Source organism: Lepisma saccharinum, chromosome 6 (assembly GCF_977018435.1).
Source record: "Lepisma saccharinum chromosome 6, izLepSacc3.1, whole genome shotgun sequence".
Classification (NCBI taxonomy): domain Eukaryota; kingdom Metazoa; phylum Arthropoda; class Insecta; order Zygentoma; family Lepismatidae; genus Lepisma; species Lepisma saccharinum.
The window spans coordinates 24,802,043-24,820,654 of NC_139234.1; the positions used below are offsets into that span (position 1 = coordinate 24,802,043).

The 18,612-nt window shown below is 39.9% G+C and overlaps 1 protein-coding gene across 2 annotated transcripts in view; it reads left to right on the top strand.

Moving 5' to 3' along the window:
- LOC145988628 (ankyrin repeat and SAM domain-containing protein 1A-like) overlaps positions 1 to 18,612 on the top strand; it is a 200,706-nt gene that overhangs the window by 38,716 nt on the left and 143,378 nt on the right. For both annotated transcript variants that reach the window (XM_083123652.1, XM_083123653.1), the window contains exons 2-3: positions 4,946 to 5,026; positions 8,042 to 8,198. In XM_083123652.1, coding sequence (XP_082979778.1) covers positions 4,946 to 5,026; positions 8,042 to 8,198 — 238 coding nt within the window. The remainder of the gene's footprint in view (positions 1 to 4,945; positions 5,027 to 8,041; positions 8,199 to 18,612) is intronic.

Sequence of the window (18,612 nt, forward strand, 5' to 3'; positions counted from 1 at the left end):
CAATCCCTGGATCATATATTAGAATCCTGCATCCGATATCTAAATTTCGAATCTGTATCTGATATCCGATTTCAGAATCTTGAATATGATATTCGATATCTCAATCCCTAATCCTATTCGAATCGTGCAGTCGTTATCTCAATCTCTAATCCGAATTCTATATCCGATATCTCCATCTCGAATCCTGGATCTGATATTCGAATCCTGTAACGATTATGTCAATCCAGAATCCTGTGTCCGATGTCTCACTCTCAATCCAAAATTCTGGCCCAATATCCGAATCCTGAATCTTCTACCCGAACCCAGAATCCTTGATCCGATATCTCAATCCAGGGCCTCCCAGATGGCGCAGTGGTAATTTCGTCACCTTGTAATCAAGGGCTTCCGGGTTCGATACCTGGTAGAGGCGCATAGTGGTTCGGATCCCACTTTCAGTCCAATCTCGATAAGACTTTCTGTGCATAAAGTGAACTTATGAAAACAAAACCTCGCAGATAACTCATTCCCTATTCCCGGATCCGATATGCGAATCCTGTATCCGATATCTCAATCCAGAATCACGGATCCGATATCCCAATCCAAAGTCCTGTACTGGAATTTTGGACCCTAATCCATTACAATGCGATTGAAGATTCGGATCCGCCCTTATCCCTACCATAGTCAAAACTACGCCTGAAGACGAAACGTAATGTGAAAATAGGCAATGGTTAATGTCTAACTAAAATTGTTCTGTTCGTAGATCATTTTGATTTTGATCAGTGAGATGACAGTATTTCCCCTCTACACGTGATTGTAATTTCGGAAGGTAGGATCTTTGATTATAAAAGAGGGGTTAGTTTTCTTCGCTGAAAAAGATCATCCTGTGCACCCATCCCTTGCTTCAGCTAACTAATACACTGTGAAGACAAGTGAGTTTCCCTTCCTCCAATTCATCTGGCAAGAAGGAACCGTCGAATCGCTCCATCAAATGTGTTTCCTCCCACCTCTCCATAAGCTTTCCCTTCTCCCCCTCTCACTTTTGTTTCATGTGAAATACCAAGTGGGGCAAATCAATGGCACTTAGTCTATGCAGGAGGGTCCATTTGTATGTAGCGGCGTGATAGCTCCTGTCCACTTCCACTCTCCCCTTGTTTGTCGTAATGTCTGCCCTTGTCCGACCCCGTCGTTTCTCCACACTTGTCGATGGCACTTTGCAGTGTTTGCAGAACAAGGAGATTGACCTGTTACCAGCTCAGTTTATTGCCGCTGCCGAAGAAGCGGGTGGCAGTGTTAGCTACTTCAATGCGATTTTCTCAATAAAGGCACCATCTCAATTGTGTTTGATAGAGATGGTTTGATGCAATATGTGGAGAGATTTGTATACTTCAGTCCTTTATAAGAATCGTAGAAGCAATGGACGGTTGCCGATGTTCCCCAATGTATACATTGCAGATGGGTTTATTAGGAACGTTAACATGGAATTACCTCAGCGTGATTATGGGTGTCTAGATAGAGTATATTGCAGTATGAGTGCCACTTCTTTTTTTTTTTTTTTTAAAAAAAGGAACTTGGCTTATGAAACTACTAAACAGCTCTGGTTTGAATCCTAAGTGCTTGTATTGGTTGACATTTCACTTCCTAAACAATAGTAATTTGGATGCTGTAGAAAATTTTTATGGTATCCAAATTAATCCAAATTGTATTAGAAATAATCACTTCCCCTATGACCATACTAGTAGCCCGTTTGTGCCTTCGCCTGAATTGTATTATATTTATATATTTGTTCATCAGGTGATAGGTGAAACTTAGAAATCAGGTGAAACTTAGAAATCAGTGATACTAAACCAAATCATCAAATTGGATCCACGATGTCAAGATAGATTGAATGAGCAGCACACAATTATCAAGCATTAGTTTCGTAGAATATTAGTACGCGTCAGATATTAGCATTCATTAGAATAACGGGCGGATTCATTAGTTCGTCTATATATGTAGATCTCCGCAAAACAAAACCGTATCAAGATGTATAATACACACAGTGCCATCTGTTGAGGACATCTGTTAATAAGTATGTTCGTGTTTCCAAGTTCAAGGGTTTCGGCTGTAAGCGTGTCAAAATTTTTAAAAAGTTTAACACCCCCCTCCCTTTTCTCTCCTTGTGATTGAATTTCGGAAAATTTCTTCTTAGTGCGTGCTTATGTCACAAGAGGAAGACAGTGCCAAGAAAAACATTGCGCCGTACTGCACTCGAACCCGGAATCTTCGTAGGCGAGGTCGAAAGTCGTCCACTCAACGGACTCGGACATCGAGGCGGCAAAGTTTGTAATAGACCCTTTGACCTCCATAAGTATCAAATAATAACAACGGTGTAAACAGTGGCTGTGAACATTTGTGCAATAATGTAAAACTTCCTTGCTATTGAACTACAAAAGCGTATCATATTTTATGTCGGCATTTGTAATATGATGCACGGTGTACTTTAGTCCTTTTTTTTGGGAGGGGCACTTTCTGTTAGTTCTCAGCCTGTCCAAAACCCAATCCAGACATTAAGATTGAGGTCTGCGAAATAAGGTGGCCAGCGTTTTCGGGGAAGTCGTCGTACAGGTTAACTATTAAAGCAGCGGGCTGTAGTGATATTGCGCCAAATGTTCTGGGTTTGAATCCTGAAAGAGACCGGAAAGAGAACATTGCATTGATTCGTATGGAACCTTAAATTGTAGGCAAAACCCGGAATAACCCACGTGCCCTCCAGTGTGGACTTATACTTTGCCAGGTAAGGCATAGATATTTCTTTGTGCTCGTTCATCCATCTAACCCATCCGGTTTTCATCTATATCTTTGTAGTTGACCCATAGAGAAAGAAACGAAGTCCGTTGCACAATGCCAGTTCGAGAACTAAGGCCCATGAAACCTTTTTGTTTTTTCAATGGGTGACGTGTGGCCACAGTATCGAATCTGTTATCTGACTTTCTGGAATCGAGTTCTCTATTTACTATTTTAGGGCATCCCTGTTTGCGTAGTGACAACGTCGTTGTAATCAAGGGACCCCGGGTTTGACACCCGGTAGATGCAGAGTGGTTCGCATCCCACTTTAAACTGTAGGCCCAGTCCCCAAGACTTAAAAACTCTACTTACTATGTTCAAGAAATTGTCATCACTTCTTAGGATCAACACTGAACTTTCGATCCCCCCACTAAAGACAAGACTGCTAACCATTCAGCTGCTCAGAAGCCTAAGAAAAGTTATGCAAAAATAACTAAAACCCAATGAGTTAAATCAGAGTTTCAGTTTTTTCTCAATTCAAACTTATAACCGTAACTGAAGCTTAGTGAACGTCGCCTGCATATCGCGAATGATGAATCCTAGGTGCAGCATCTTCAAAATGGTGAAAGCACATTTAAGTTATGCCTTTTCCTTAAGCTACGTGTTTGTGTTAGCATTTCTGCTTTTCTTTCCCCGGATCAGAATCCACAGCGAACTTTTTGGCATGAATCCCATTCCTACCACAGCCCCAAACTCTTTACCCCTCCAGTCGTTGCATTATTGATATATCGATCGTTTTCGCTGAGGGTTACGTAGTTCCAGGGTCGTCCCCTCACACAATAGATGGGGAAATTGGGATGCTGTTGCTCTCCTGATGAATTGTTGCCCCCTTACTATACCGAAAGATGATCATTAACGGCTTGTTGTTCCTTATCTTTGCGTGGGATTATTCCGTTGTATTTAGTAGTATGTTTTCCATATGCTGATACCCATCAGAAAGAAAACATATTTTTCTTCTCTTTTGTTGGCTTGTGGTCCCCAGTGGGCAGTTGGTCGCGATTCTGATGTTGATGTAGTTGACGTTCAATATTGAATGGCTGCAATGTCTCGGTGGTTATGTTCTAGTTAACCTCCCCCCCCCCCCCGATGTGTGCTGTTATAGCTTCGCGCAGTTCAATTGAATTCAACCGTAATGGGCGCCAAGGACTGATAATTCTTTTTTTACAATTGTTTAATTAGGCTAAAGTTGCCTTCTGTGTATTGCACAGTGTCATGAGGGCACGCAAGGTTTGTCAAGGTAATGCTCCACACATTCTCTGAACTACCATAGCGTCAATAAGGCGCCTCAAACGCATTTAACCCACCAGAATAGATGTCGGTATTATTTCAGGAAGAGCAAACAGGTACGGACGGTATCGAGACAAGACTTGGCGACGAGTCTCATCTCGAGTTGTAAATGTTTCTCCAAATACCCGTCTTGTTCTCGTTTTTAATTATGCTGTGTGTGTGTCACACGAACTTTTACAGTGTATAGAGATCACTAAAAGAACATTTTTCTCGAAACGAAGTTGTATCCTCAATGTATGCAACCACGCTGCACAGGCCCAAGTTGCCGCTAAAGACAAACTTCTCGATCACAATGAACAAAATGTATGTCCTACTACCTTGATGCTACGCTTAGTACGTCTGAATACGTGGCATGTTAAAGTCACCCATGTTACATTCTTTTCACTTATCTTCCGCATCATTTTAGTTTTTGATGTTTCCCTCATTATTAAATTCCACCAATTTTTATTCAGACATCACAATAATTGCGTAAGTTATTTATTTCTCACTATTTGTTTTTAGATTGTTTCAGTTTAACAATCATTAACAATCATTATTGTTTCCATAGAGCATTGATGTAGAACTTGGAATTAACTTTTCAAGTTAAAAGGTGCACTATTAAGGCATATACCCACTCTTACATACGTTGTAAGTGAGAGTTGATATATGCAAGCACTCCCTTCTTCATGTTCATGTGCGTTTCGAGGACGCGATTAAAAAATTGTGAATATGTTCAAGTTTATGTAGATTTTAAAATTTTCGATTATATCTACTTGTTTCTGTCCTGTCACGGCAGTGCTCGAAACTGGTACTGCTGCTGATCCTTGTAACGGTGCTACTCATTCGAATATTTACGATGCTCTTCTTTCTTTTGCAGTCTACGACGAGGTCCTGGAGCCAATGTCCAGGACAGCAGCGGCTATTCCGCTCTACACCATGCGGCTCTCAATGGACACAGGTAAGGCTTTGTCTCCCTCCCCTCTCTTTGTATTTATCTTTCTCTGGTTATCCTTCCTCCCTCTGTGTCCTTCCTCTCTTTTGTCTCTTTCTTCCTCTCTTTGTGTCTCGTCCTTCCTCTGTGGCTTTTAATTTCTCTCTGTCTGTCTCTCCCCACTGTCTCTATCAATTCTCGGTGTCTCTTCCCTTTCTATCATTGTCTCTTCCTCTTCTGTCTCTTCTCTCTTTCCTAACTTTTCTCCTTTTCTCTTCCTTTCTCTTTTCTCTCCTTCCTGTCTTTGTCTCTTTCTTCCTCTAGCTCTCTCTCTCCTTCCTGTCTTAGTCTCTTCCTCTGCTGTCTCTCTCGCTCTCCTTTCTCTCTGTATGTTCCCCGTCTTAATCAGTTCCTCTTTTTGTCTCTTTCTTCCTGTCTCTCTCCTTTCTCTGTGGCTCTTTTTTCCTCTCTCTCTCTCTTTCCTCTCTGTCTATCTCCTTCCTTTTGTCTCTTTCTCCTCTCTCTCCCCCCTCCTTCCTTCCCCTGTGACTTTTCATTTCTCTGCTTCTCTTGTCTTCCTCTCTTCTGTCTCTGTCTCCTCCATCTCACTCCTTCGTCTCTTTGTCTCTTTCTTCCTCTACAGATCTTCATTCCTCTGTCTGTCTCGTACTCTCTCTGTGTGTCTTGTCCGTCCTCTTTCTCTCTCCCCCTGCCTCCATACCCTATCTTAAAGGTTCACGGGTGAGGCACATGCTAGTTCGGATCGCACTTTATGCTCGCACTTTATGCTGTAGATCCAGTCCCGATTAGCCTATCTGTGCATAAAGACTTAAAACAAACTTCATGACCACATCCTCCCCTGTCCTTAAATACAAGTAAACCATTTCCTCCAGCTGTAGAAATTGCTGCCTAAAACCCGAGGATAATGAAATAACTTCGCTTGCTGTTGATAAACCTCGAGCGATATTTCTTTGGAAGAAAAATAAAATTCTAGGACTGTCACATTTCCAGTGGAAAGGAGTGTGTCATTTATTGGAACTTTGAACTCATATTTATCACGACATGTCAGAGAATTTTCGCCGTTCTTAGTTTTTCTCTTCTTGTTTCCGAAAAGCTCGTTCCATCCCCTTTTTTTGACTTATCGAAAACCAATGATGCTTTCTTTTGCTCCTGGAATATTGCCACCTTCTGAAAGAACTGCTGAAGGTAATGGAACTTTGAGTTTAATTTTAAATCCAGTGGCATGGGCGGAGTTGACAATTTCTCTGCTTTTACGGCAGCTGCTCAAGTACCTCACTTGTCAGTTTATCACGTTAATCTTCACTTGTTATATATACAGGGTAATTCGATAAAATCGTGCAAAAAGGAAATAGATGATGCACCACTGGACAAGTGCTTTGAGATAGCGAAACAAGGTCGGAGAAGCCAGCGGACCGGTATATGGAGCACCGTCTTATTTCAGTTCAGTGAGGATGTCCGCAACCATCTGGGTATTACCTTTTCTGCTCGCTGAATTTGACGTAGAGGCCCTGGCCTGCGAGGCCACCCGACCTGACTCCACTTGATCTTTTCGTCTGGGGATATCTGAGATTACTGGTTTATGAGACCTCAGTGGTCATGAACATGGCATTGAGGTGTCAGGATTTTCGTCGCCTGTAGAGATATTGGGAAGGGACACTATACAATGCTGTACTTCCAGGTTTCTGCACTATACAACGCTATACTCTCAGGTTTCTCCACTATACAATTCTATACTATCAAGTTTCTCCACTATACAATGCTATACTCCCAGGTTTCTGCACTATACAATGCCATACTCCCAGGTTTCTGCACTATACAATGCTATACTCTCAGGTTTCTGCACTGTACAAAGCTATACTATCAAGTTTCTCCACTATACAATGCTATACTCCCAGGTTTCTTCACTATACAATGCTATACTCCCAGGTTTCTTCACTATACAATGCCATACTCCCAGGTTTCTGCACTATACAATGCTATACTCCATACAAAACGCTCCATTATTATCTATTTTAGATTTTTTGTTCAAAGGTCCTCAAAACACGCTTCTTTTATTAGAGGCTGCCTGCGCCATTGTTCTTATCTGTCATTTCACATCTCAAACAAAAATGATGGAAGAAAGAATAACAATTGTATAATATTGGACTAACTGACTGAATTTTCCTGTTTTGTTGATGTTGGAGTGCCGTTTCCTTGACTCCTATTCGAATGTTTCCCCCTTCTATTGGCGTTTATGTTGTCTTGATTTCTTTTCCTCTGCTACTGTCGCTCGACTTAAGATGGCCACTGTTCCAATTTCGTTGACTGCGGGGTTGCTGTGCCGTCTAAGGCTGTCCCAAAATTTGGCTGTTTATCTTCTTATGACCTCTTCCTATTTGATCTATCTCCAGGTCTTCCTGTATTTGAATGTTTGTTGTACATCTGTCGTGTCCGCTGATTATTATCCTTACTGATTTGTTTTTGATGATTTGTAGTTTCTCTAGTGTCTTCCTGCCTACGTGATGCCATGCTGGTATGGCATACAGTATGGCTGGTCTTATCATTGTTTTGTAGAGTGATATCCTTGTTGCAAGTGTCAGTTGAAAGTTTCTGATTACTGCGTATATACTTTGGTTTCCCTTGTGTTGCATTTCCGGTACATGGGCCTTGAATGTCAGCCAGGTGTCCAATATAAGTCATAAGTATTTTGCTGTGGATACGTGAGGTATTTACTGTCCAAATAATTCCAGTGTCTTCTGTTCTTGTCTTCTGCGTGCAAAGATTACTGCAGTGCTCTTGGTGACGTTGGTTTTGATGCTCCATTTGGTCGACCGTATCTGGAACTCTTGAAGTTGCCTGTCGAGTGTTTTGTTGCACCCTTTCAGTAGAATATTGGAAATTTTTGCCTGATAATAATTATACATTCCAATGTACTATTTTCCTTGTTATTCCGGAACTGTTCGTGCTTTTATTCGGTTAATGTCATGCTAACCATCTTTTTGAGTTTTGGGTTAAATTCTTACTAGTTTTTTTTATTTTCAGGGACATAGTGGAGTTGCTACTCACCCACGAAGCTTCCACAAACATAGTCGATGTAAAAGGCTCATCTCCGCTCCATCTAGCGGCATGGACGGGAAACGAAGACATCGTACGGCTTCTTCTTTGCCATGGTCCATCTGTTCCGAACGTCAATCTTACGGTAAGTTTTCCCCCGTCATTTCTTGCAAGTCTTTATGTTGTCTTGTTTATAGAAAGTAGTAGTCTTCGTTGCACAGTAGTATATACAGGGTGATCCAAATTATTGTCAGTTTCCGTAGCTTATAAGTAGAGCCCGGAAGTTTGGCAAAATGCCTCTTTTTATCTACTGCATATATTGATAAAATTTTCCCGGATATACGTTTTTTATGTTGTTTCGAATGTTTTAGAAGCCCTTTCATTTTGCCTATTTTGCCTATTTGGGACCCCACTGCCTATTTTTAATTATAATGCCTTTTTTGCCTTTTTCAATGAAATTTGAACATTTTTTAAAAAAAATGTGTAAATAAATTATTTTTCTCCCAAAAAACGTTGTTGGCATTTATTTTTCTTCCGTTTATTATGTGAATAATTTTCGCCTTATTTAAGTAATATTGAACTCACGCATGTTTCAACATTGCTGAAGGAGAAAAGTGTGAGAAAAGAGTATTTCATGCTGAGTTAACATATTGCCTTTCCGTTAACATGTCCTTGTGAATGATTGACTGCTGAAAACCTGTTGCAGAACACCTGCACAATTACGTCATCACGTCCAGCGTCCGTGTCAGGAGGTTATTGACAAGAAACAGCACTAATGCCCAAGGGCCTTTGCATGGATTCCAAAATCAAGTTCTCTATCTTTAGTTTAGTTCTGCACTTTGGAAGGAAAGGATCGTGTAGTTGTCATCATGCCGAAATATAGTGTGCTATTAAGTGGTAAGTTACATGGTTACGTGTATGAATTTGGTGAAAGCACATTTTTGACAGATGGTACTATTTTTCTCTGCAAGATATGTGAAAAAACATTCAACAATGAGAAAAAATACTTTATATCTCAGCATGTGTCAACAGCAAAACATAAATCTGCAGTTGCCAAAAAGGTTGGACAGAAGAAGATATCCCTAATTTCAACAGTGGGCACTTCATCCAACAGGCAATCTCAGTTTTCTCTTGAACTGTGCAAAGCTTTCATGGAATCAGGGATACCTTTCTGGAAAGTGGAAAACAAGTCACTGAGGAAATTCCTTGAGAAATACACTAAAGAAACGGTGTCGTCGGAATCTACGCTGTGGAAAACATATTTAAGCATCTGCTACGAAGAAGCTCTGCAAAGAATTCGGGCTGAAGTTGGTGGAAAGAAGGTTTGGATTTAAACAGATGAAAGTACTGACGCTATGGGACGCTGAATAGCCAACGTCATCATATGAACTATGGAACCAACATGCGGAGAATCCTCGTCATTTCTTCTCACGTCAGAACAACAGAGAGAGCCAATGGTTCGTCAATAGCTCAGTTATTCTCAAATTCCCTACTTCTGCTCTGGCCAGATGGTGTACATCATGATGGCATGTTACTTTTTATCAGTGATGCAGCTCCCTATATAAAGAAGGCTGCCATAGCATTGAAAATTCTCTTCCCGAACATGCTTCATATCACATGTGTAGCCCACGCAATGCACAGAATCGCCGAAAAAGTTAGAGTGTTGCACCCAGAAGTGGTGATATATATTATAAAATACATTATTGTATGTGGTGAACTAGCAGTTATGGCCAATGTACATAGTCTGTGCATAGCAACGATTCTGCATCTTGTTTATGTGTCTTATGGATGATTTAAGTTTTATTCATGTAATCCACCTTGTTACAAGTTTGAATATATTTAATTATGAAGTTCCAATCTTGAGATGTTTATTTCTGTTTATGTCATTCATATTAGGACATAATAAAATGGCGACGAGGATTAAAGAAGATAAATAATTACTACTGTAAGTAGAATTATAGTAATTAAGTCCAAGTGAGCCAGTATGGAAAAACACATAAGTTTTATACCTGCATTTGAGGCTTATGACCCAAGCCAGGATATAAATTCGTATATTAAAAGATTCAAGGCTTTTATTGAGGCTAACGATATACAAGAAAGGAAACGAGTGTTTACTCTTATTTCTGTAATCGGTAGTTTACCATATCAAGAGCTGGAACACAGATTAAGTCCAAAGGATCCACAAGATTGCACCTTGGAGGAACTCTTTGATACATTGCGAAAAATATATGCACCACAGGTTAATAAATGGATTCAACGATTCGCTTTTATGCAAATAAAGCAAGAGCAAGATGAGACAGCTACATCGTACATAAATCGTTTAAAAGTTGCTGCAATAACTTGTGAGTTTACAACAGACGAATTAGACACTCGTCTTAGAGAAAAACTCGTGTTTGGACTACCCGATAGTATACTAAAAGATAGATTACTGTCAGACATGCCCAACACATTAGAAAAGGTTTGTGATGTAGTACTCCAACATGAGATAATACGCACAAATAAAAATAAAGTCAATCAAAATGCATTTTTGGTAGATGAAAATAAACAAATACAAGGCTCACGTAGATTCGGTACAAACAATTCGTTTGCTAAAGCTCATTTTTCAAAGAATCAACAAGATACAAGAGAATCAAGATTCGGAACAAATAATGCATACAAAGGCATGCCACAATCTAAACCACACACTGCATTTAGCCAAAAATTTGTATCATGGCAAAATCAGGCAAATGATATAAAATGTAAGCGCTGTGCAAGGTTAGGTTGTACATTCAAAGAGAACTGTCCTGCATTCAATGCTATTTGCAGTTTCTGTAAGAAGAAAGGACATTTCTTGGCTGCATGTTTCGAAAGAAATAAACAATGGAAGGAACCTGCAGTCAATTTATCTAGTATTTATAAAGGAAATTGTGAAATGAGGAACAGTAATTTGGATACCAAAGGTAATGTTTATGGAGAATGTAATTCTCAACATAGCTTATTCTCTATGCAAGAAGATAGTACGAATACTTTCTTAACTACAAACACGCAACAAATGTACAATAAAAAAGCAAACGAATCTATTTCTAATTTGCAACATGCATCTGATCAGATTTCATTGAGAAATGAACGTTTACCTTTGTACATTAATATTATAATACAAGACCAATCGTTAGAAGCTATTGTCGATTCTGGTAGTTTTGCTAATTTCATTTCCAAAGATTTGTTAACTAATATTATTGGCAACTTCACACTGAGTCCGTTATTAAATTCATATACTTCGATATCAGGTGAAAGATTGTGTTTATTAGGCCAATTAAGCTTAAAACTTTACTATCATGGCAAAATGTACATGATGCTTTTTGTTGTTGGCAATAATATCAATACAAATATATTAATTGGTAGAGTTGGAATGAACATATTATTTGGTGATTGGCGCAGCAAACTTCTAAATGAGTTTCCTGAAACTGATCATGTTCAAAAGGAAGATTCTACACATGCATGCTTAGGTCTAGAATCAAAAGATTCGCTACTAGATGCTTGTTCGAAAAATCAGCGTTCAAGCATAATGGATACTCCAAAGGTACATCAGCAAAGGATTGATGATATAGGTGAATGTTCACGAACATCAAATGTGCAAGGGCAAAATAGCAAAGCCATGATTATGAACAAACGTAAAGCCGACGTACATAATTCAAGTAATATAAAACAAATAAACATTGAAGACTGTCGTTCACAATTACTGACATCTTTTGCAGAATTGTTTAATGAGGATATTAGTACACCCATTAAAGATTTCAAGGTATCAATACCTTTACAGAAGAATGCTAGGCCTGTGTTCAGGAAAGCGTACAGAATAGCGTATTCATTACGAGATCAAATAAAACAAGAAATAGATAATATGTGTAAGCAGAATATTATAGCTCCTATAGAACATTCAGAATGGGCTAGTCCTATTGTGCCAGTTAAGAAATCAAATAATTCTATACGTATCTGTGTAGATTACTCGAAAACGGTCAATTTTCAAACCGATGGTTTAGTGTATCCTCTACCAGATTTTCCTGATATTTTACAAAAAGTTAAAATAGGAAAGTACTACACCAGGCTTGATTTACGTTCAGCATTTTTACAAGTTAGTTTGCATCCAGACTCACAGAACATATTATGTTTAAGTTATGATTCTCACTTGTACAGAATGCAACGTTTACCATTTGGTACAAATGTTTCGTCTCAGCTTTTCCAACAGGTAATTGATTCAATTTTAACAGGATTGGAAAGAGTTGCAGCATTTATTGATGATGTTATCATTTCTGGAGATAGTCTACAAGAATGTTTCCTAAGAACAAAACAAGTTCTGGAACGCTTTAAAGATTATAATGTTAAAGTGAATTTAAGTAAATCTGAATTCCTAGTGCAAGAAGTGATTTACTTAGGAAGACGTTTTACGGCAAATGGAATCACACCAACTGAAAGCATGTGCGTGCTATTTTAGAAAGTCCAGAGCCAAAGGATAAGGTTCAACTACAAAGTTTTTTAGGGATGGTTGCATTTCAAAGCCGTTTTCTACACAACTTGTCATCTACAATACCACACCTATATCGACTTCTGAGGAAAGGCGAGAAATGGTTGTGGTCTAATCAATGTGTATCGGAATTTAAGGCCGTTAAAGATAAGATTGTTCAGACACCTGCTATAATTCCTTTCGATCCTTCAAAAGAAATAATCCTAGAAACAGATAGTTCTTGCTAGGGTGTTGGAGGTCGATTAGGGCACAAGATAGATGGGGAACATCCAACAGTGGCGTGTTTTTCAGCCACACTTTCACCTGCTCAGAGGAATTACTGTCAGGGAGAAAGAGAGGCATTAGCCATTGTTTCGTCTGTTAAGCATTTTTATTTATATCTGGCAGGTAAAAAATTTACAATATACACTGATTCAACGACTGCGAAATCATTGCTTGATTCGAATACACCAGTGCCAATGCAACACAATGCACGTTGGCAGAGGTGGAAAATATTCATGGCATCTCTGAATTATGAAATAGTGTATTCTAAGAAGGTTCCAATAGCAGACGCTTTGTCAAGATTACCACTACCTGAAGAATTGCAATCAGATTTGGTTCTGAGAGCGTATGCAGATCTAGAACAAAAGTTACAACCATTACGCATATCTGAGATCAAGGAGCATACAAAAAGCGATGAATTGTCTAAAATAACAATTTACGTTAAGAATGGTTGGCCAAGAGGAATTGATCCACAAATCGATGAGGAAACAGTAGCTTTATGGAAGAAACGTCTGGAACTGTCAACAGAAGATGGATTGTTGATGTGGGGAAATAGAATTGTATTGCCAGAGACACTGCGATGCAAGTTTCTCACTCAAATTCATGGTCTGCACAGTGGCGTAGTGAGATTAAAACAGATTTGCAGAGATTTAGTTTGGTGGCCTAAAATGACTTCTGACATTGAAAGTTTTGTTGCAAAATGTGATGCTTGTCAGACGAATGCAAGAGCTCCAGCAAAAGGACAATTTATATCATGGACACCGACATCACAACCTATGGAACGTGTACATGTCGATCATTTCTATTTCAAAGGTTATTTATTCCTGTTGTGTGTTGATGCTCACACGAAATTTTTGAATGTTTGGCAATGTTCTAATTTAACGGCTCAGGAAGCAATTAGACATTTAAAAAGCCAATTTTACATACTTGGTTCTCCAAAAGAGTTAGTCTCAGATAATGGACAACCCTTTGCAAGTGAACAATTTAAGATATTCTGCCAACGGTTGGGCATTGAACTAAAGCATTCCTGCCCATATAAACCTTCGGGAAACGGGTTGGCTGAGAGAACAGTCAATACCTTGAAAAGGTATCTAACCCTCATAGGAGATTTTCCAAAAGGGGATGTTAGAAAATTAAATACTGAAGTAGAATCACTAGTGCATACAGTAACACAGTGGCATAACAACACTCCATTGCCATCAACTGGAACATCTCCAAGTTCATTAATGTTTTCTTACAACACTGCAAGTAATATAATCATTAAAGATGACACTAAAAATGTTCATTATGAATGTGAGAAATTTTCAATTGGAAGTAAAGTATATTATTACTGCCCTGAAAGAAAGATATATCGGAAAGGAGAGATTATTGGAAGATGCAGTTTTGCTGTGTATAAAGTAAGAGATATAGAAAGTGGCAGATACAGAAATGTACACTATTCATTTTTAAAGATTCTTCATGAAACCGGAGGAGATTCAAATCAGTCAGAAATACCCAAGGAATATGACGATAGTGCATATCATGCATATTTATATCCTCCGATTAAAAATGAAATGCATCGGCAGGACTAAGCGACAGTGAAGAACACAATGCTCACAGTTCGTCTCCGAAGCAAGAAAGTAGATCATATTCGAAGGAAGCGAGCAGACTTGGTCCAGGAACAAGTTTGTCTTCGAAGGGAGGAAGTGATTTTGTAAGAAGGAAATCTCAAAGAGTAAAAAGGCCAAGAACGTTTTACCCCTCATAAGTTTGTTTTCTCTAGAAGGGGAGAAGATTGATATATACACTGCCCTCCAGAAATTAAGCAACAACAAGAAAATGTGAGATAAAAGAGAAAACAGTTGGAGAAAAGAGAAGAAGAGTGGTGGGCACTCTGAAAGAAAACAACGAATGCGTTAGGGAAAACAGGTGAGTCATAAAGTGCGATCATCGTGCCCTCGCACGGATTTCTGGCGTACCAGGTATTGGAGTCGAAGACGCGCGTTCACGGAAGAGGTGTGTGTCTCTATCTGGAGAGTGCAGACGTGAGTCAAGTGTGCGGAAAGGGTCGAATATGGCAACCAGGCATCATTTGGCTGATGAATTACGGTGGCGTGCCATCGGTAGACTAGAAGCAGGGCAGGGTCAGGACGAAGTGGCCAGATGGCTCAATGTCGATCGTTCAGTTGTCAGTAGGTTATGGAACAAGTTCCAGAGAACGCAAAATGCATCGCGGAGTTTCAGTGGAAGTCGACCGCGTGTGACATCGGTCAGGGATGACCGATATATCCGTTTGACAAGTCGGCGTAACAGGTCCGCAACAGCTACCCAAGTGCGTGCAGCGGCTATTGCTGCCACAGGACGGCCTATGTCAACGAGCACAGTACGCAGACGGCTACGCGAGGGTGGGTTGTATGCCAGGAGACCAGTGTCAGAAGACAGCCCGCTTACGTTGGGCACGAGAACATGTGAACTGGACACTGGACCAGTGGCAGTCCGTTCTCTTCACTGACGAGTCAAGATTCTCACTGGACAGTGATTCGCGACGCCGATTGGTCTGGAGAGAGGCAGGAACTCGTTTCTATCCCTCCAATATTGTTGAAAGGGACAGATATGGTGGTGGAGGTGTGCTTGTATGGAGTGGCATTTCTATTGGTGGACGTACTGACCTCTATATCCTCCCACGTGGCACCATGACAGGTCAGCGCTATAGGGATGAGGTCCTTGCACGTTATGTGGAACTATTCGCACGAGAACGAGGTCCGGGCTTCATTCTGCAGGACGATAATGCCCGTCCCCATAGGGCAGGACTAGTCGATCGGTTCTTAGACGAACACCATATTCAACGCATGGTGTGGCCATCCCGTTCCCCGGACCCTCACCCCATTGAACACATGAGGGATGCTCTGGGGAGACGTCTCGCTGGTCTTGTGCCCCTCCACAAACACTCCAAGACCTTCAAATGTGTCTCTCCCAACAATGGACCTTCATACCCAATGAGTTGGTGGACAACCTTATTGGCAGCATGCGGCGGCTTTGTGAGGCGTGCATTGCTGCGCGCGGTGATCATATCCCTTATTAGTGTCAGATAATGGTCACTTTCCGTCTCCAACGTTTACCACCTGTGATGCTCCATGCGTACATTTCATTTCTTTTGCCCACGAGTGTACCTTGTTTTGTGTTTCTACTGTTCTGTAAGGCGTGGGACACTTGTTTCTTTCGTTACAAATAAAATATGTACACCCTCCGGCCTTGTGTTTGATTCTATTGGATGATCACCATTTGTTGCTTAATTTATGGAGAGCAGTGTATTATAAAATACATTATTGTATGTGGTGAACTAGCAGTTATGGCCAATGTACATAGTCTGTGCATAGCAACGATTCTGCATCTTGTTTATGTGTCTTATGGATGATTTAAGTTTTATTCATGTAATCCACCTTTTACAAGTTTGAATATATTTAATTATGAAGTTCCAATCTTGAGATGTTTATTTCTGTTTATGTCATTAATATTAGGACATAACAAGTGGACAGGTTGTTTTCGAACACAAAGAAGATATTTCTGAAATCTCCCTCTCGAACCCGAACATTTCAGGAAGTTGCACCTGAGCTTAGTTTACCTCCGCAACCAGTCTTGACGAGATGGAGAACCTGGATATCAGCAGCTATATATTATGCTAACCACCTTGAAAAAATCAGTGAGGTGATCGATGCTCTTCCAGAAAATGAAGCGGCTTCAATTCGTGTAGTGAAAAACTCCTGTGCTATTCAGAACTGAAGAATGAACTGTCGTTTATTTTTACACATTATGGTGCATTGCCAGAGACAATTACAAAGCTAGAAAAAAGAGGTGAGACTCTTGTAGCATCCATGAAAATCTTCGAGGAATCTATGCAGCAGATGATGGAAGTGTCAGGAGAAAAGGGGTCGGCTGTTGTGGAAAAGTGCAAATGGGTAGTGAGTGCAAATGATGACTTGAAACAGTTGAAAACAATTTGTGATATTCTAAAAGGTGAAAATGCTGTTATCGAAATGAGTCCAGCTACATTAACATTAACATTTTGCCAGAAATTATAGATAAAAGTAAGTGACTTTCAAATGTGCCTTTTTCAGTTTATTTTGCCTTTTTTCCCATTTTTAGTGCCTATTTTCCACATTATAAATGCCTTTTTGCCTGCCTATTTTAACGAAAATAAATGCCTGAACTTCCGGGCTCTACTTATAAGTTTCAAAATGGAAGACATAAAATAAAACTTATTGTAAAGAATTTGAAAGGTTAGCTCTGAATGTATTGTCTGGCAACACTGTGCTGCCACATTAATGTCTGCGAAGTCGTGACATCATACTTCAAAGTGACGACTGTTCAAGAGAAGTATATTCGTGTTTTGAAACTATTGCTCCATCCACTGCAAGAACAAAGTTAATGTAAACAAAACCATGTGACTTCGAGACAGTTCTTTTCCTATGTTTTAGTTCTGGTGTTATTTTATATTGGTGGTAGCTGTACAGCTAATAAAATAAGGTTCCGCAACTTCAGTACAGCAACCAAGTTAAGTGATATGGATACTGTAATAATAACGTAGTGGAAGGGGGAAGGGTAAAAGGGAGGTGCACCTAAAAAAAAATCCTCTCCATAACCTTTACACTGCCGAGCGGGTTTTAGGAAGTAACCCCTCTCTGGCCGCGGTCTTTGCGCGCGTTTTTTTAAATTTTTACACCTTTTTCAGAAAAACGTTATATCTCGGAGACTATTTGAGCAATCTACTTCGGATAACTTTTGTTTTGCAGCTAGAACATCAGGGCATGCAACCGTGCAGGAATCAAAACGCCAAAGCCAATAAGAGGGGTTTAGTGGGTTGCGGCCTCCAACTTTCCTTGGAAAAATCATAAAAACGAAGTTTTTTCACATATTCGATAATGTAATGCACCCAGATACATGAAATGAATTTCATTCGGTTGAGAAAGTACCATTCTTTGAAAATAAAGCTAAATTTTAACTTTCCTTCCAAAAATAGCGTGAAAAGAGGGGCAAACTCCCCATTTGTATGAATTTTTCATTGAAAGTTGGGGGCCGCGGCCAACCCAACCCCTCTTATTGACTTTGGCGTTTTGATTCCTGCACGGTTGCATGCCCTGATGTTTTAGCTGCAACACAAAAGTTGGTCAAATAGTCTACGAGTTATAACATTTTTTGTCAAATAAGTGTACAAATTTAAAATTCGCGCCAGCTTCCATACGTAACTTTGAAGTCGGGGGGGGGGGTTTCCTGGGTGGGTGGGTTTTCTTCCACATGACATTTCAAAGTTTTATCTGAACATCTGTCAGCGTTTACAACCTCACAATACAAGTATGAAGGTTGTAAAAGCACATGAACTTTTCAACTACGCCTATATTTTCTATGGGTCACATGTGACCCATTGGCCGAGTAAAGGATAATGATAATAAATCTTGAAATAATGTTATGTCATTATGTGCTCCAATTTTTGACCGGCATTGGCGTGGTTTAACTATTTAGCCTCTGTGTAACGGAACTATTGTTCTTTAACTATGTAACCAGAACGTGTACGTATTCGGAATTTGTACTACGTGGTTGCGTACTTATAGGATAGAAAAATGCCGAAACGAGGCCTTGGGGAAGTTCTTTGTCGTGATATTCTCTGCGGCGTTGTTGTTGTGTGAGTGTTTGTGCATACGCAAAGGGTGATTCTTTGGCTGCAAGATACTGGAAAATGCGAATATCTCAGCTCGTTCGACATTTTCAACGTCTTCTGTAATATGGACATATTTATAATGAATAAGGCTATCTGTTCATGCATGTT